Source organism: Pteropus vampyrus, unplaced genomic scaffold, assembly GCF_000151845.1.
Source record: "Pteropus vampyrus isolate Shadow unplaced genomic scaffold, Pvam_2.0 Scaffold106, whole genome shotgun sequence".
Classification (NCBI taxonomy): domain Eukaryota; kingdom Metazoa; phylum Chordata; class Mammalia; order Chiroptera; family Pteropodidae; genus Pteropus; species Pteropus vampyrus.
The window spans coordinates 2953719-2974765 of record NW_011888887.1 but is presented as its reverse complement, the minus strand read 5'-3'; the positions used below and the strand labels follow the sequence as shown (position 1 = coordinate 2974765).

The window sequence follows — 21047 nt, the reverse complement described above, 5'->3', positions numbered from 1 at the left end:
TGGTATTCCAGTATTCCCAATTTCTTTGGAAATATAGATTTGGAAGTCATCGATTAATGTTTAAATCATAGCAGAAAGAAAAAAAGCCCACAGATACATGGTTACAAAGAAAAGATAAAATTTGAAAGCTAAGAGCTGAGGGCTAAAATCTGAAGAATATTAATGATCAATCTCCTCACAGCACTTAACTGTGTTTTCTTGTTAATCAATTGTTTATTGCACTTTTCTGCCTGTGGAATGTAAATCTATGACTGTAGAGACTTTGTCTTTTATTCCAGGATGTCTCTCCATCCATGGCACACAACAGGTATTCATAGAAGTAGTATAATTGTGTTTAATTAGAAAGCAGAGAAGGGAGGAAGAGAAATGAGGACATAGGTGGAAGAGACACTAGAGGGAACAGAAATGGAGAGAAGGGAAAGAAAGGTACAAAAGCCAAATGTGTACTGAGTACAATCCTAAAGATGGCTGGGGCTCATCAATGTGCCTCTGTCTTTGCAATCCTATGAGGCAAATACTACTAACCACATTTAACAGATGAATTAACTGAAGTTTAAGGAGTTAAAAATTCACCTAAAGACAACTGAACGCAGGATGGTTTGACTCAAATTCCCATATTTTCTACACCCTGCCCTGCTGCTAAAAAGAGAGCCTTTAAATAATAGAGAGAAAGGGGTCAATGGCATATATAATGAAAACCAGGTTTCAAATGACTGAATGAATAAAATAATGGTATCACATAAATTGAAAACAAGGAGATTATAAAAAGGCAATATGAGCACTAAAAGCTGTTAATTAAATTGTCCATAATTGCAAACATAAGAGAAAAATGTTATTTTAGGAATGAATAAATAATCATAAAATATAATGGTATTAAAGATTTTTTTCTTTCATTCAATTTAAACTATAAAAAAATCCTGGCATTGTAATAACATAATTATAAGTGATATTTTTGTAAAAATTGCTTTATGCAAAATTTTAGATGCAAACTTTAATAGTGTAGGAGAAGAAAAAAGTGAACTTCCAGTAGTTAAACTAATAACACTAAAAATTTTCCTTAAAAGGTTAGCTGGTCAACCCTACTGATGTCAGCAATACATGTCATAAGTTAATTATATGATACTTCATTTAAAAAATATTTTGTAATCTATTATGGCTAAAGGACAATAATACTTCAAAAACAGAATAGATCTCAAACAGGCCAAACCACCATCTAAGATTAATAGCAAATATTTTTAAAAAGAAAGATTTATGATTAATTAAAAATAATATCAAGATTAAAGAATAAAGATTAGCAGAGAAATAAGCACATATTTTAAATCATTATCATTTCTGTAATAATAAAATATAAACTATCAGCCATATAAAAGACAATAGTAGTTTACTAAGTAGCAAGCACTGTTTTACGTGCTTTAAATGTGTAAGCTTAACCACTCCTCACAATGAACCCAAGAGTAGGTAAAACTATAATTCTCATTTTACACACTGGAAAATGAGGGCAGGAAATGTCCCATAACTTGCCACATATCACACACTTATTAAGTGGTAGAGCAGGGAGACAAATCCAAGCAGTCTGACTCTACAGTCGGAACTCCCTCTAGAGTGATGATTTTATTGCAATCACTCATCAGTCAGAAGTGATTAGAAGTTTCATTAGAAGTGTTACTCTGTTAGAATACCACTGCCACAATTACTTATAAAGTGAGAAATATCTGACAGACACTAACTTTAACATTTAAACCATTTTTCTTAACTGAATGGCATCAATTATAACCTGACTTTTCAAAAGTGTATTTTGAAATTCTGTACCTATTTACTCTCTCTATAACATCTGCTGAGTGCATATCTAGGTACTGCTGGGCACCCAAATTTTTTGAAATGTTTTAATGTATGGACACATTCAAATGAAAATGCAGTCAACTTTTAATTAATTGTTAAATACATTGCTTCTGTTTCATCTTCTCCATCAAGCCCTATGGCAAGGTCTAAATCTATTTATTGTCTTTGACTCACCCTTCCCACAAAACTCCAGTATATCATATTCTTGTAGTAATCATTAAACACTTGAAACCCAAATGACTGAATGACTCTCAGTTATTAATCATTTTTATCTGCATTAATCATAGTAGATCTTTAATTCCTGCCTAACTTTATGTTTTCCTTTTATTATATTATTTTAGTGCTAACCCTTGGCTTAGTTTGTGAAAAAAAAACCAGAGTGAGAAAAAAACGCTGTAGATGATACTCTGTTCATCCCTTTGGCGACCAAATCAAAGTTGTGACGGAAACAAGGAGCACCAGCAAGTAAAAATTGCCTGGGAGCTAGAGGAACAAGCCATACAACTAGGGAGAAATCTAAGAAAGCACCCTGCAAAGGCAGAAGGTACGATGAGGCAAGGACGCGAGGCTGCCCGGTCAGAGTGGTTGAGTGAGAGAGACGGAGGCTGTGGCTGCGACAGTGGCAGACACCTCTTAAAGGGGCCGCATCCGTGAGCAGATTTTAGCAGTGACAGACCTGCTTGCTCTGAGCACTAGTGCCAATTCGGCTGCGTGCAGTGGGCACCAGGGACTTGCAGGAAGATATTGCTGGAGTGAGGGCCAACGCAAGACTCACTCTGTACAGAAGTGCCAGCAGTATCCATTGTTCCCTGTTGGGCCCTCCCCACTCTGAGTACGCGAACACAGCGCTGCCATAGCCGGGATGTCATCAAACTGGATAACAGAGGTCGCTCCACCCAGAGGATTCTCTGAAACCCCGCAGCCCCACTCAAGCCAATCTTGGTATAGCCTCAGAGAATCAGGTGCTCCTTGCTGAGCAGCACCTAGACTCACACTGGAGCCAGCTGGCCTCGGTTTCTGGTGTGGCCTTTTGAGGCAACTATAAGCACAGCATCTGTGGATTGCTTGCTGAATCTTTACAGGTGGCCCCGGAGGGGTAGAGCTTCGGCTAAATTTGGCCTGCAGCTGAACCCCTCTCAGTTGGTGCCACTGGACACCAACTTCACAAATCCACACTAATAAGACCAGGGAACTTAGGAGCTTTGCTTAGTACATAGAAACAGACACAGAAAGACAACCAAGTTGGGAAGACAAAGAAGCAGAAGCCAGATGAGAGAAAAGAACAGAGATCCAGATATAATGGAGTCGAGTAATTTAACAGATGCAGAGTTCAAAACACTCTCAAGATGCTCAATGAAGTTTTGGGGAGTGTAGATAAATGCAGTGAAAATGTCAACAAAGAGATAAAATACATAAAAATGGAAATGGAAATTATAAAAGGGAACCAGTCTGTAATGGAGAACACGTTATTTGAGATGAGAAGTATATTAAATGGAATAAACAAAGGAATAAACGAAGTGAATAAAGAAGAGGATCAAATGCCCTATCCAGAGGACAAGAAAGCCAATTAGGACACTCAATCAGAATGGCAAGAAAAAAGATGCTGAGACTATAAAAATAATTTAAGGAGGACACATAAGTTTCCAAATATTTGTCTGATCAGTGTACTTGAAGAAAATCAAGATGTCGAACAGCTGTTTGAGGAAATAATGATGGAAAACTTCCCTAACCTGCTGAAGGAAATGGACATAAAACCCCAGGAAGCTCAGAGAATTCAAAAGTCAGAGATCTAAAGGGGCCCACACCAAGACACATCACAATTAAAATGCCAAAGTTTAAATACAAAGAAAGAATATTAAAAGCAGCAAGAGAAAAACAAATAATTACATATAAGGGAACATCCATAAGACTGGCAGCTGATTTCTCAAAAGAAACGATGCAGGACAGAAAGGCTTGGCAAAAAATATTCGACAGGATGAAGACCCAGGATCTACAACCAAGAATAATTGATCCAGCAAAGCTAGCATTCAGAGTTGAAGAACAGATAAAGAGCTTCAGAGACAAAAATAAGCTAAAGGAACATACCACCACCAAGCCAGTATTACAGGAAATGTTGGAGGGTCTTCTTTAAAAAGAAAAAAACATGTATCAAAAATAGGAATTAAGAATGGTTAACAACTACATCCTTATCAATAAGTACCTTAAATGAAAAAGAATTAAGTGCTCCAACCAAAAGATAGAGTGGCTGAAAAGATAAGAAAAAAAGACCCCTATATATGAAAAGGAAAAGGATGGAAAAAGATATTTCTTTGATGGACCTTGAAGGTATTTAAGTCAGACAGAGAAAGATAAACACTATATGATTTCACTTATATGAGGAATCTAAGGAATAGAAAGAATAAACTAATCAAAAACAGACTCATAAATATAGTGGACAATGAGGTGTCAGGCAGAGGGGAGGGGAGTTTGGGGAACTGGGAGAATGGGGTGAATGGCTAAAGTACAACAAATTAGTAGCTGATGGATGATCACGGGAATGGGGAGCATGGCATAGGGAATGCAGTTAGCATTAATATGTTGCTAGGTGGAGGGTCAGAGGAGGGAGGGAGCAATTGGGGGGATTGTTTCACAAACTGTATAGATGTCTAACCAATGTACTGTATACTTGCAACTAAATAAAAAATAATTTTAAAAAATGTAAAAAAACAAAAAAGAGGAGGAGTAGCGACTGATACAGGACATATCCATTCAATAGAGCTGTGTCCCATTAAAAAGGAAGGGGGTGTGAAAAAGGGGAAGGGATTAAGAAGTACAAATTGGTAGCTACAAAATAGTCATGGGGATATAAAGTATAGCATAAGGAATATAGCCGATAATATTGAAATAACTATGTATGGTGTCAGATGGGTATTAGATTTATTGAGGTGACCACTTTGTAAGTTATATAAATATCTAATCATTATGTTGTAACCTGTAACTAATATAATATTGTATGCCAACAGTATTCAAATAAAAAAATTATTTAAAAATGCTTTTAGAACAAAACAAATAAACAAAGGAAGGGCAGATGCCACCTGAGGGAGGTCTCTAAGTAGAATAGGGAAAAGCAAGTTGCAGGAAAATACAAAAATATATTCTGTAGTTTGTAAACTTAACCTAAAAAAACAAATACTGAACTTTAAATAATGTGTGTGCTGAAGTGTCTAGGGGTAAAGGGTATTGATATCTGCAACTTATCTGAAATGCATCAAAAAATAAGATAGTTGATAGATAGATAAATAGATAACTCATTAAGCATATAAAGCAAAATGTTAAGAATTGAAGAATCTGGGTGGTAAGTATATGGGTAATCACTATATAGTTCTTCCAACTTTTCTGTATGTTTATACATTTTCATAATAAAATTTAGAGGAAAGATATAAAAAATCTATAATTAAAAGACAAATTTGAAATATATATATACACATACATATATACATTATATTTACATAGATATACATATATAAAAGAAAATAAAAAGTAGCTTTTTCATTTGCTTTGTAGTATATATGTATAATATACATTCATAAATGAAAGTTACTTTTCATTTACAATTTACTCGATTTAACCTAAATATCCACTGCATATGCATATGAATATGAACATAGATAATAGTCAAAATATAAACTGAAGAAGTTTTGAAATTTTAAGGGTTTTTTCCCTTACATTATGGTCTAATACAAATGAACATCTCTAATACTATCTATTAAAAGGCCTGTGATGTAAAATGATTTCATTTGTATGAACCAAAGAAAATGAATATTTGAAGGCATTTTTTTTAATTGAGATAAAACTGACATGTAACATTATGTTTCAGGTATACAACAAGATTCAATATTTGCATATATTGCAAAATGATCACCACGATCAGTCTACTTAATATCCATCACCACACAGTTACACAAATTTTTCTTCTTGTGATGAGACTTTTAAGATCTATTCTCTTAGCAACTTACAGTATTATTAACTACAGTCACCATGCTATACCTTACATACCCAGGACAAATTTATTTTATAACTAGAAGTTTGTACCTTTGAACCACCTTACCCATTTTACCCACACATCATCCCCACCTCTGGCAGCCACCAATCTGTTCTCTGTATCTATGTGTTCAGTTTTTTAAGGTTCCACAGATAGGTGAGATCATATAGTATTTGTCTTTCCTTGTTTTATTTCATTTAGCACAATATCCTCAAAGTCCCTCCATGTTGTCACAAGTGGCAAGGTTTCGTTTGTTTTACGGTTGAATAATATTCCATAGCATGTGTGTATGTGTGCATATGCACACACTAAATAGAATATTAGATAGATAACAGAGAGATGATAGATAGATAATAGATAGATAGATAGACAGACAGACAGACAGACACAGACACAGACACAGACACACACACACACACAGATAGCAAGCACATCTTCATCCATGAATCCACTGATGGACACTTAAGTTGTTTCCATATTTTGGCTACTGTAAATAATGCTGCTATGAACATGGGAGTGCAAGTATCTTTTCAAGTTAGTGTTTTCATTTACTTCACTTAAATACACAGAAGTGGAATTGCTGGGTCATGTGGTTCTATTTTTAATTTTTTTGAGGAAACTCCATACTGTTTTCTATAGTAGCTGAACCAATTTACATTCCCAACAACAGTGCACAAGGATTCTCTTTTCTCCATTTCCTTGCCAACACTTATTTCTTGTTGTTTTATTAATGGCCACTCTAAAAGGTCTGAGATGATATCTCATTGTGGTTCTAATCTGTATTTTTCTGATAGTTAGTGATGTTAAGAAATCTTGACCTGAATCATTTGGAAAAGTCAACAAGCCTTCTATAACATAATCATAATCATCTCTAACTCTTTTATGAATTAGAAATGTATACATCAATTAAACATAAAGCATAACATTTAGCTGTAAATATACTTTTGGCATTAGATCCATAGAATTTAATAATATTAATGGCCCAGAAAGCCAGTGAAAGTTCAGCATGATAAAATTTATGCCATATGAAAGCTGGAAGCAAGAATTTGATAATCTATAAAACTGAAATATTAATGTACTAATTAACATCTATAACTGCCATTGTCCCCAGGTTAAGAAACTTTCAAACTATTTTGAGAGTAAAATCTAAACCTATATAAACTGCACAAATCTTCTAAAATGTATCTTATACATAAACTCTATTTATACACATAGTAATATATAAGGGTTTTCACCAAAGCTGTCTTTATAATAAAAAATTGGAAACCATGAAAATATGTCACTGTTTTCACTCAGAATTTTCAATGGTTTCTACTTTCTCTAAGAGTTAGCACCAAAGTCCTTAAAATGGTCTATATGACCATATGATCTAAATGCCTACCACTTCTCTGACCCCATCTCCTATCACTCCCTCTCACTCTGTTCCATGCACACTGGCTTGTTTGTTGTTCTTCCGTGAAGCCGATTCCTGCCTCAGGGCCTTTCGTCCTCTCTTCCCACTGCCTGGAATATTCTCACCCCAGAGAGTCTCATCATTTGCTCCCTTAGTTCCTTCAGATTCCTTCATAAATGCCACTTTAGCATTAAAGCCTTCCTTGTCGACCCTATGTATAAAAACACTTCCCAGCAGCATCTAGCTTTATTTTTCTCCAAGGAATTTACCACCACCTAATATATACATATATATACATATAAATACATATATACATATATACACCACCTAATATATACATATAAACTATATATATATTTCATGAAGACAGAAAAAATATGTTTATTTTGTTCACTACTGCATTCCCAGAACCTAAAATGGTACCTTACACTGGACACTCAATAAATATTTTTGTTGCATGAAGAAGTGAATAAAAAGAAGTAACTGTATAAGTACTATTATGAAATGTACAGAATAGTATTGTTGTATGCTCTACTATTTGTGTAAAAGAGCGGGAGGCATATAATATACATTTCTATTTTTATTTGCATTCAATACTTCTGGAAGGTTACCTATGAGGTAAGGAACTGAGAAACTAAGGAAGGGACGCTTAGACATCTGTACATGTACATGTGTTACTTATTCAGAGAAATTAATTAAGGTTTTGTCTTTATAAATGAGAAATACATAAAATAATCCTGCAGAAAAATCTCCAATTCATATTTAAGAATTCATAATTTACATGTGAACTAAAATACATTAGAAAAAAATGGAATAGAATATTATGTTTTAACACTATTGCATAAAATACAATATATGTCTATGCACACTATCTCATTTCAGTTTCATAGAAAACTTGTTAGGCAAGGTGGATATATATTCACGTCCTCCTTTTATAGAAAACTCAGAAAGGTTAAGGAAACTGACTACAGTTACATAGCAGAGAGAAAGCTCAATTTATATCGCCTGATTCTTAGTCTGGTATTTTTCTCAGTGTATTTGTTGAGTAAGGCATAGACTTAGAATTAACATTTATCTTATATATTTAAAGACAGAAATGTACCTAATGATGAAGAGACATAAAGCTCCAATGATGCTGTCAATATGATGTCTCAATTGATATCAGTCCATTTTAATGTTTAACTATAAAATTGAAAATATGTTGTACACTACTGTAAAATGGATTACTACTGAGTCATAATAACAAAAAAAATTTAGTCAACAAATCAGATATTTTGTTGATTGAAAATGTAACAAAACAGGATTTTATTGATAGTGCCATTCAACTAAGCAGAACTAACTCAATAAAATATACAAAGAAGATAAATGTATGTTGTGTATTAGTCTAGCAAATGGACTTAAAAATGTGCAATTGCAGAAACATCAAAGTAAAGGTAATTATAGACTAGCTAAACATTTAAAAAAGTAGAAATTCATTATATGGTGCTATCAGTTCTACATAGATTTGACATATTAGGGAGATTTCTTTGACAAAATTATTATAATATATTTGGTTCAAATCCATGCTATTATAAAATAAAATAACTAGATTACTCTGAGGTGAAAAGGAAGTCCAGTTCCTCAGTTCAACAAATACTGATTAAAACTTTATTCTTGCAACTAGAAAGCTAAAAAGAAACATGAGGAAAAGTGATGCTTTTCAATAAATACATACATACATACATACATACATACATACATACATAAATAAGAAAGTCGACCAATGTTTACTCAGGGATTAGAAAATTCTGGTATTTCCATCATTATCCAAGGGCAGTGAACAAAGATTTCACCCTCCTAATTTGCTCCAAAAGACAGATTCTTCTGCCTTGTAGAGCTAAAATTGAAGAATAAGAGAAAATAATCCTTGGGTTTCTAGGGCATTTAAACAACTCGAAATGCCTTCGGAATTATCAGCACATTTAACCTGTCAGTAGCCCAATTAGATAAGAAAGAATTTATCTTCAAATTCAGCATTTCCCAAAGTATGTTTCATTGCACAGTGGTCCCTTAAGGACGCTCTTTGAACAAGAGTTAAGCCAATATTTCCAGAGACACTGCATTCCATCCTATATTTCCCCTTTTAGGCATTTGAAAGTTTAGAAAATTCTTGGAGTGAATACAATTGTTTTTGCCTTAACTCAGTGTGTCCCAAATTCTGGAACTCATTTCTCTTTGGAACACTTCAAGGATGCCAAAGTCTCTTAATTTTCTACTACCTCACTGGTCACTCCTTTTTTTGTCTCATTGATTCCTTCTTTTCTAGACCCCCACCTTGAAATGTCCCAGAGTTCAGTCCTTGTTTCTCTTTTCTTTATCTATATTCTCTCTCACTTGGTGACCCGTCATTAGTCAAATGATTTTAAATACCATCTGATGCCTACAAATCTCAAATTTAAATCTCCAGTCCAAATTATGCTCCTGAACTCCAGGCCCCAATACCAAATTTCTACACTGACTTGTTATTTTGGAAAGACAAACTGAAGTCTAGTTCTTCCTCATCAAAGCTGCTCTATGTGTAGTCTTTGCATGGACTCCAAACAAATTCCATTCCTCTAGTGCTCTTCCAAAAAACCCTTAAAGGTACCCTTGACACTTTTCTTTCATACCCCACTTTAATCCATAGGAAATCTCATCGGCTCAACCTTTAAAATATAATCAGAAGCTAAAAAGTTCTTGCCACTTCCTGTGCTATCATCCTTGCTCGAACTGTAATTTTCTATCACTTGAGTTACAATAATCTCATTCTTCCATCTCTGCTCCCCTTAAGTATATTCTCAACACAACTGCCACAGTAATTCACTTAAAAATCAGAGCATGTCATTCCTCTGTTATAATCTCTCAACACAATGCCTCCCTATATGGTTCAGAGAAAAGCCTAACTATGGTCTGCAAAGCCCTGAGATCTATTCTCCATTACTTCTCTAATACATTCCTTATACTCTCTCTTATCCCTTCTACTCAGACCTCCTTTTCTGTACCTTGAACAGTCCAGGCATGCTCCTGTCTTATAGTCTTTGCAATGGATATACTCTGTGACTGAAATGCTCATTCCCCAGAAATTAAGTGGCTTACTAGCTCCCTATTTCAAGTTTTTGTTCAATGTCACAGCCAACATGATGCTTATCCTGACTTGCATTTAAAATTATGTCCCAATCTCTGATCCCCTAGACTCCCAATTCTCTACCCTGCTCTGTTTCTGCTTCTTGGCATTTATCATCTTCCAATATAATATGTAATTTATTTATTTACTAACTGCTTCTCACCATAGAATGTAATCTCTAAGAGAGTTTTTTATTAGTTTTAACCACTGATGTATCCCAAGCATCTAGAAATGTCCTTAACACATAATAGGTGCTCGACAACTAAATAGGAAGGAAGGAAGGAAGGAAGGAAAAGAAGGAATACATTTATCCATAGACGATAGAGAAATATAGTGCAATACTTAATATTTATCATTTTCTCCTTGGTAGTTTGGCCAAAATTAGATCTAGGTGAAAAAAAGACAATATTAGACAGATGACTTTTCCTGACAGAGATGACTTTGTTATCTGCCATCACAATTTTTTTAGGTTTCTGTAAATTAATAGATAGGCTTTAAATCTCATCAAATTACAGCAAAAAATAAACATCAATACATCTATGAACCTGACTATACAATCCTAACCCTGATTATATACCTGAATTACCTTGGAATTTTTATAAGAATACATAACTCATGGCTCATGTCAGTGGTATGGTTCCTTAAAGTTCCACAGAAGCATCACCACTGAAGTCAGCATTTTGGTTAATGCTGCCATTAATTAGGTCATGTAAATTAGTTAATTATCTCTACTACTCTTATATAATATTTAAGCCAAGTTTTCATTATTTTCCATGATACCATAGTTTAATTTTTTGTTCTTTCAATTCTTCCAATATTCAACTTAATTTCCCTCACTGAAATTTTATACCACTTAAAAGGATGGAATGTGTAAAGAGGAAATACCAAAAGAATTGCTTATGTTAATTTCAGGCTTTTCTTAAAATATTATTCACAAAATAAAGCTTAATTGTGCAAAAAGTTCACTGATATAGGTGGGAGTATAATTAAATTTTAAGAACTATGTACTACAAATATTTCTACTTGTTTTATAAAATATACTGTAAAATCTCAGTTGGCACCAATTTGGGAAATGCCTGTTTGATTTATAAAATATTTCTTTGTTATTTTAAAGAATTATTAGAAAACTCTTTTGTAAATTCCTTAAATACATATTAAAAGCATTGCTTCAATGAATAGATAAGATAATTTACAATTAGCATTTCACAATTTAAAATAAATTGGGTAAAATGAAATATGTGACATCACTTTGTAAAAATTTACAAGGTACTATCATCATTTAATAAATGGGTAAAGAGAAAGTTCCAAAGTGCCAGGAAGCAGTTTGTTCTCTTAAATTGTATTATACATTCTCTCTCCAACATTATTTATTCATTTGTTTAAAATGCTTCTCTTGAATGATTATGAAAGATTAAAAAAAAGTCCAAATACTCATAAGTTCTTAATAAAATAAGAATTAATGAACCGGTATATTTTAAATTTCAAAGTCTAATTTTTAGTTGTAGTTATTGAATGGAATGTGCTACATCTAGAGATTTGAAAAGCTATTTTTTATTCTATCATAATAATAATGCCAACAGGAGTCATCTGCACACAGAATTACTTAAAGTAAATTAGATTGCCATTTTTAACCCATCTGCCACTAACAAGCTATGATGTAACCAATTTCGTACCCACATGGAGACAAGGAAATGTTATAAACCACATTCAGAGAACAAAAGATTTACTAAGGTTTTCAAAAACCAAGTAAAAGAAAAAATTTCAGAAGTTCCTCTGAAAGAATGCATATGCCAGGTAGTTATCAAGAATCATAAAACAAGAAAGAGAATCTAGTAGGGTCCTTGGTAACAGATGGTAAGATCCTTTTTATCTGACAGAACAGCTAAGCAGAGCATAATTCACAATATAATGTGTAGATCAGTATGGCTCAATTAATAACGAAAATAGCAATAACCACAATATTTTAAATACTTCATATTAATTGCCACATTTATCACATTTTCAAATGCAGCCTTTTTTTCCCTATGAAGACATTTGAATCGTTTACCAATCAAACTATCTTATTTAGAACTACATAAACTTAAAAATTACTAAAATGTCAACTATAGCATCATGACCTATAATAGTTCTTTTTATGGACTATATCTGGCTACTCACAGAAAAAGTCAAGGATATAGCTCAAGCTTTTTCAACCTTGGCAATATTGAGATTTGGGGTTAGATAATTTTTTGGTTGAAATTATGAAGGGAGGGGCTGTCCCATGCAATGCAGAATGTTTAGCAGCATCACCTGCCTCTACCCACTAAATACGAATACGCTTACTAGTTGTGACAACCAAAAATGCCTAGAGATATTGCTAAATGTTTGCTAGCGGGGTAAAATTGCCCCCTGATGAGAACCACCAACATAAGATGAAAGGAAGAAAGGAATGAAGAAATGAAGAGAGGGAAAGAGGGATGGACGGAAGTATTTATACTAGGCATTCTTAAGTAGTTAATAAAACTATATAAAATAAAGTTGAATTTGTAATTGGTGGATTTAAATGTGTTTATTGTAGTTAAAGGATATCTGTAAGGAAAATACTTTTTAAACAAAATCAACATTTTCCATTGTGAAAACAATAAACACATCTCCGATAAGATTCTATTATTCTTAAGAAAAATAAATAAATAGCTTTCTCCTTATTTCTTACTTCTATCTTAAGAATAACACCCTACCTTCCTGCTGTCTCCCAGGAATAAAAACAATTGCAGTCTTTGTTTTCAGTTTTGAAGGCAAGAGAAGAGCTTTATCCTCTGACTCTACAGGTGGTTCCTGAAAGTGCTCTGAAGGTGACTGACAAGTCTATTTTGCATATAAACAAGTTTAATAGGACCTGCATATTAACAAGAGTAATAATTCGTTATAGTAAACCAGAATCAATTTTTGTATTCACTAATTACCTATATACTACTGTTTTAAGTTTCTCATTTGATTACTTTTTGGCTTACCATAGATGTAACTGATCGTGCATCTTCTTCATAATTTATTACTGGAGGTGGCTCTTTTCCATCATTCTCTTGTACTTTTTGCTCTAGTAATTCTTTCTGTGCTGTAAACTTTGCCTCAGTGCACCTCAGCTGCTGCACTGACTGTTTCAGTTCTTCAAGTGTCTGTTTTTGGCTTATCAGAAGCACAATACTAAAAAAAAAAAAAAAAAAAAGCATTAAATATAAATTATTTTGACTTCTTTAAGAAATACAGATTTAAAAAAACATACAAGCTTTTCTGTTTTCTTTCATTTTCATCTTTGTGAGTTCTACAGAATCAGAAGGATTATGAAACTAAACAGATTTTGAGTCATCACAGTAGTTATTAAATGTTCACATTAACAAAATAGAAGAAAATGTTTGGAAGTAAAAGCCAAACTCAAGATGCTTTCAAATATATTATGATCAATGGCATTCATTTTATTTTACAGCTAAACCATCTACCTCACAGAGTACAGACACTTAAGTCCAGAAGTGTAGGGCCTAAAATGAATTAATAAGACTGAAGCAGAATCTTAATTTATTTCATATCTAAAATGGAATATAGCTAGAATCAGATCTGTTCCCCAAATAAATCAAATCAAATCAAGATGACAGTCTGGGACCAGGTTGTGTGTATATTGTGAAAGATGTGTGTTTAGAGTTGGGGAAAGCTATTCTGCCGAGGACTTAAGGCTGAGCTGTGATTAAGGGAAAGGGCATAGCATAAGACCCCAAATCTCTCCAATAGCTCCACTGTGAAGACAACAGACTTCTCAGTCCTTCCTTTAGAGAAGTACATAGGCTGCATGTTGCCTTATTGTCTTTTTTTAATCCCTTGGAGGCTGCCTGAGTAGAAATTTCAAACGAATTCGCCCACATTATAAGCCATAAAAAAAGGTAGTGATGGCAGGGAACAACTCTCAAAACACTGTCAATACATAGTATACTAATGTCTTAAAGAACTGTGCCATGCACTACTGAAAATAAGTTAGTATGTAAGAGACCACAGACTGTCAATTAGGGAAACCTTCAAAGTTGGAGAATAAGGTCAGAATGTTTCCTTCTTAAATTGGGACTTAAAATAATCAATATAAACTGAGTAAGTAATTATAGGTAGAAAGAACACACATTAAGAGAGATTTATTTATACATATGATGCTGACTGATATTTTAAAACTCATGACCAATCAAATTGAGCAGGGTGCAGCCTCAGTGGATGCTATAAAGAAAGCTGTAATCTCAATTATATTGCAATGAGTTTCAGGTGAGTATTCTAATAAAAAGGTAGAGAATTGAGTGAAATTTTGGAAAAGTAGAACTAATAGTAAGATAATTTGTCAGAAAGATCTAGCAATGTTCAAAAGATAAATTATTTTAACCAGTGGAGTTAATGGCAGAAGTAATGGAGAGAAATGTACCGTACTATCAGAGCTCACGAATGCTTCCCAAGTAGTGAAAAGTGGAAAGAATGTAATTATACTGTATTAGGACAGATTAAATTTTATGAAATAATTCCTTTACTTTTCTCATCTTCAGTTTATCACTGGAAAAATCGATGGTAACAATACCTACTGTCAGGGTTGCTCTGAGAATTCAATAAGATAATATTTGAAAATATTAGCACAGTGCCTAGCATGAAGTAAGAATTCAGTAAATGGCAATTGTCATTTATAACATCATCATTCGACAATCTGTGATCTGTGTTCTAAATCCACACAGAATTTCTGATACACTCATGTTTGTTTGCTCAGGTGGTAACACCCTTTGCATAACAAATTGGTTATAATTTTTCTCAGTGAATCTCTTCAGAGAAAGTTGATTTTAAAAAGAACAACTTTTGTGAACATAAATTCATGAGAACCAGGTCATAGGAAAGATTACATCCATATGAACCTAAAGCTTCCCGAGGGCTTGCGTCCTCTTTGCACTCCCTAGCTACCAAAAGAATCACAACAATGACAACAGCATTAGGAACAATTTAAAACGTACAAGGTAAGATGGTAAAAAACAAAAACAAACAAAAAAACCATATTTTCATGTATATCTGCAAGATCAGTCCAAAAAAAGGTGAATGATTTCACAAATGTGGACAAAATCTATAGGAAAGTACACTTGAAAATAATAACATTCTACAATCATTACTATAACCAATAGTCTTCTGCAAATGAATTTCACATAGACTAATGAAAAGAATGCAAAAAAAAGGGATGAAATGACAGACTACATCAAACTAAAAAGCTTCTGCACAGCAAAAGAAACCATAAACAAAACGGTCGGCCAATCAAATGGAAGAAGATATATGTAAACAATACCTGCAGTAAAGGACTAATATTCAAAATATAGAAAGCCTCATACAACTCAATGACAACAACAAAAAAATCTCATTTAAAAATTACAATATTATTCACTAGATTCCCTATGCTGTACTTCACATCCCTGTGACTATTTTGTAACTGCCAATTTGTACTTCTTAATCCCTTCACCTTTTCCACCTAGCCCCTCAAATCCCCTCCCATCTGGCAATCACCAGTTTGTTCTTTGTATCTCTCAGAGGATCACTTTATCAATTATAAATGCCTAACCACTGTGAAGCCCATCTGAAACTAACATAAAATAATATTGAACATCAACTCTAACTGAAAAATAACATTTTTTAAAAAATGAGCAGAAGATCTGAATGTTTTTCCCAAGAAGACATACAAATGGCCAATGGATATCTGTAAAGATGCTCAACTTTTCTAGCCATGGGGAAATGTGAATCAAAACCATAATGAGATACCACCTTACACCTGTTAGAATGGCTATCATCAAGGCAAGAAACAGCAAGTATTGGAGAGGAAGTAGAAAAAATAATCCCTCAGATCCTGCTGGTAGAAATGTACACTAGTATAGCCACTGTGGAAAACAGTATGAGAAAGGATCCTCAAAAAATTAAGAATAGAGCTATCACATGACCCAGCAATCCCTCTTCTGGGTCTCTATCCAACAAATGTGAAATCATTTATTCATAAAGATATATGTACTCCTATGTTCACTGCAGCATTATTCACAGTAGCCAAGACATGGAAACAACTTAAGCGTCCTTTGGTGGATGACTGGATAAAGAAGGTGTGGTACATATATACAGTGGGGCATTACTCAGTCATAAAAAGGATGAAATACTGCCATTTGTAACAACATGGATGGATCCTGAGAATATCATGCTAAGCAAAATAAGTTAGATGGAAAAGGACTAGCATACATAATCTCAAAATTCTGAGACAAAAATAAAGGCTCCCTGAATTTGCAGACTAGAACAATACTCTAGATGGTTCAGTTCTTACCTTCACTACAAGCTGCATGTGACATTTTGCAAGTCTCAAAATTTCTGGGCTTCATATGTCACATAATTTGAAAGACAAGAAGGTTGACTCAAATGATCTCTTAAGATTCTGCATGGCTCTAAGAGTTTGATTTTATAATGTATAAAGTATTTTTAAGTACTAGATGGTAACAGTACAAAATAATACAAAATTGAGTAATTATTCAATTTTCAGAAGTCAAACCAAGCATTAAAATCTCAAGTAAGATTCTAGATCTTTATGCCATTGAGTCATCAATGACATATGCTTGGTATATTTTCCCACAAACCATTTTCTAATACACTAGTCAAGGATCATAAATCAGGTGAAGATTGATTTTATTTCCATTTGAATAAATACGCTTTAGGAGTAATGAAAAGATATGTATACTAGAATGATACCTTGTGCTGCATTAGAATTATACCATTTCTAGCAGTTGGCTCTATTCTTTTCACTCTATTTTTTTTTTAGATAGAATTCTGCAATAACTACATTTCAGCTGAGACCTGCATTATTTATACAAGCTAAAACTCTGCTGTTGTGTAAATGTTGCATAAAAACCATTCTTTAAGTTCCTTTATCACTTCATATTATTCAATTATAGGAATCAAAGCTATCAAATGACTTCTCATATAATTTATTTTGTCACCGTTATTATAAGATGATTTAGAGACATTTATGTTAAATACAAATTTAAAGGGCTTAACTTTAGTCCCTTGTTATATTTTGATATAACCAATAATGCTATTTCTGTTAAGCAAAAATTCAGTACAATTCCATTAACTTAGAAATAATTTAAGAATGTAACTATCTAATGTATAGGATAGTTTTAGTATTTGTGAAGAAATGTAGTTTTGTTTTATGATTTTGTTACTTTCAAGTAACAGTATATGAAGCCAACATGTTACAGAGTAAAAGTAATTCTAAATCTATTTTGAAAACTAAAAAAAATTGCTGTTAATTATTTAAGTGCATTTAAATATATATGTAGATATATATACATGGACATACCAAAAAATGAAATGTTTCAGAAACTGAAATGCAAACATTTCCCCAGAATCCCTTTTAGACTATTTGTTTGGCAAAATATTTTAACATACAATTCAAATTCAAACTTCAACCTTACCAATATCTAAAATAATAGGATTTCGCAATGACTATTTAGTTATATAAACATACTTAACATTTTCAAGATTATGCACTAAAGCTAATAGTAAAAACTCCATGGTAACAAAGGGCTAATAGAAATTGCATTAAACAGGACTCATCCCCTGATTGTTTGACATATTTACTCCTAACTCACTATTTAAATCATAAGATCAAACAAATGCTGTGATCAAAACATATTAACTTTAGAGTCGCAACTCAACGTGATTTCTACCACTTATTAGGTATATGATTGTAAGTTACCTAAATTCTCTAAGTCCTAAAGGTAAAATACAAGCAATCATATAGAAGGTATAGTATAGGTAATATTCATTGAGTTAATATATATAAAACATCCACATAATATGTGGAACAAAGAATTCAAGATATGCTATTTCCCATATATCCATATCCTTTAAGCCCCCTCTCCTCTACTTCCATTCTCATCTCCTGATAAATAAAAATAGATGGCGATCACACTGATTATGTAAATGAAGAGAGAGTCAAAGATTTAAGTCAAGAAAACATACCCTCCCCGCAAAAATCAAAGAATCCCACAACTTCTAGATTAAGATAATATCTGAAGATTGCCACTTCCAATAACAATACTGTCAGACATGCTAGTAAAAGGATCATCTGTCCTTTTTTCTTTCTTTATATCAACTAAATTTTAAAACAGAAGTTATTTGCAATATGTGCATTTACAAACTATAAAAAGTAGAACTAGTTGGTCATCTGTAAACACTGAAGAGATTTATTTGCAAAAAGAAAAAAAGAAAAAGATAATTTTATTTTTGAATGTTATATGAGCAATGGCTGATAAACTTTATTTTTATAAACAAATAGACTCTTCAGTTAATACTGAAAATTTTCAGATTAAAGGAATGTCCAGAGTAACTCAAACTTCTGTTCCCACCCTTGAAAGGCTCACTGACTCCAATATGATATTAAATACCAAGTTGTAATAAGACCCATAGTATAAGTGAGAGAGGTAGGCTCCCAATATTCTGAGCTGTATAATAGAATAGATACTGTTGCCATCTACTGAAATAATGAATACTAAGAGTAAACTAGGTTGAGTTGTATTGAGGAGATTTTTCATTCGGCCTCAGACACAGGAATTTGGGGCACTTCTGAGACATCTAAGGAGGCATGTTAAGTAGGCAATTGATTACATGGCCAGAGAGTTCAAAGGAAAATCTGAGCAAGAGTAATAAATGCAGGTCATCTTCAGATCACCTAGAAATAGAGTTCAGAGAGGGGAGTGACATAACCTTGGGTCATGCCTTGAATAACTCCAAAATAGATTGGCTGAGTGGTGGAAAATAAGTTTATAAAGAAGGAGTGACCAGAAAGAGAGCAGTAAGATCTAGTATCTTGGGTCCCAAAGGCCAAGGAAAAAGAAGGAACATGAAGTCAACAAAGTCTGATACTATGAGGAATAATAATAGTTGCTGAATTTAGTGATGTAGAGATCACTGGTGATCTCAGATACCTATTTCAATAATGATGGGCAGAAGCCAGATACATGTGGGCTGAAAACTAAGTGGGAGCTGAGAAAATGAGTATGCATAATCACTCCTAGAACAAATTTGACTAAGAAAGCAGAAGGCAAAGACAGTAGTTAGGAGAAAACAGAAAGATTCAAAAAGGGTTATCTGGGGTGGGCAGAGAGGTGAAGATTGTTTTTAGGAGTCAAGATTTAAACATTTAAAAAGTGAGCACAGGACCCAGCTGAAGAGAAAAGGTGAACATAACAATGCAAATGTTCTAGGAAAGTAAGTGATGATGAGATACAAAAGACAAGCACAAGAAACAGACTTAGAGAAGACAAGGAACTAACTGTTCTATGAAAGTGAGAAAAGAGAATGAGTATAAATGTGGTGGATTTGGGTATCTAACCCCAGAAAATAAGGGATTTGCCACCTGATGATTCTAATTCTTTCTGTAATTTAGGAGATGTCCATCTGCTATGATGGGAAAGATAAGGAGATCAGAGATTTGATAGAAGTGGAGAATATTTGAAAAGTTGTATAGAAAGTAAGAGCAAGTATAGATCAGAGAAATCCTACATATCATAATTTCCTTGAGAATCTAGATGAATCAAGCCAGTTGTGAAACTATGTGAGAGTATGACAGAAAAAATTTTATATGGTCTAGTCACATTAGAGAAACAATACCAGTAAATTCTGTTGGAGATGCAAACAATGACCAAAGTCAGATAAGAAATTATTTTATCAAAATCAAAACAGTAGAAAACATTTAATGCAATTGGTAAAAACAAGAGCGTACCAAGACAAGTAAAGTTAGAATATTCACAAAGATATTTACAGATCCAGAAATCAACAAGAAAAACACTAAGACAAAAATAGCACACCAAATCTCAGAAGGAATTTTATAGATGAAAAAGACTGCTATTTTCTACTGGGTTTTTTTGCTACCCTTCAAACACAGCAGAAGCCAATTTCAACATAATACTGGCCCACCACTTTCTTAACAAGAAATGCACAGGCAATCTGGTGGACAATGATGAGGAGAAGTAAAGACAGTTTTAAACAAGATTTTTCAGAAAATAGTTCAAACTTAAAATATTGAGATATATAATCAGTACATTATATTGACAAAAATAGAATCATTTTCCTAGAGTCCTAGAAAGTATCTCCATTATATAAAGTTTTATACTTAAAGTGAAATTTGAGCTTCTAGAAATTTTGCATCCATAATACATGTAACAGAAGTATTTCTGTAAAATCCCATCAAATCATTTTTGTTTTACTCACTCAGATTTCTTTTCACAGGTCTGAGAAGATTCCTCAATTCTCTTCTCTAGCTCCAGGACAGCCTCCTCCTTGTTTAAAAGCAGCTGCTGTGTTTGCATAAGTTCCTCTGCTAAAGTTTTCAACCTACAATGAACAAGTTTCCTCATTATCAATCAATATATTAATTACATTCACTTTATACATGTACAAAAACAACATTCGCACAGGTAAGGTTGTGATGTCCAAAACAATAGCCATGTATAACTTAGTTAATTTAAATAAAATAAAAATTTCAGTTCCTGAATGACGTTAATGACATTTCAAGGGCTGAACAGACATGTGGCTGGCTGGGGGATACCTTACTGGATGGTGCAGAATAGAACATTTCAATAATC

The 21047-nt window shown here is 33.3% G+C and overlaps 1 protein-coding gene across 2 annotated transcripts in view; it reads right to left on the bottom strand.

The window, feature by feature from the left end:
- FER (FER tyrosine kinase) overlaps positions 1-21047 on the bottom strand; it is a 404440-nt gene that overhangs the window by 280040 nt on the left and 103353 nt on the right. For both annotated transcript variants that reach the window (XM_011365150.2, XM_023533607.1), the window contains 2 exons: positions 20674-20796; positions 13386-13575 (listed from right to left, as the gene is read on the bottom strand). In XM_011365150.2, the coding sequence (XP_011363452.1) occupies positions 13386-13575; positions 20674-20796 (313 nt within the window). The remainder of the gene's footprint in view (positions 1-13385; positions 13576-20673; positions 20797-21047) is intronic.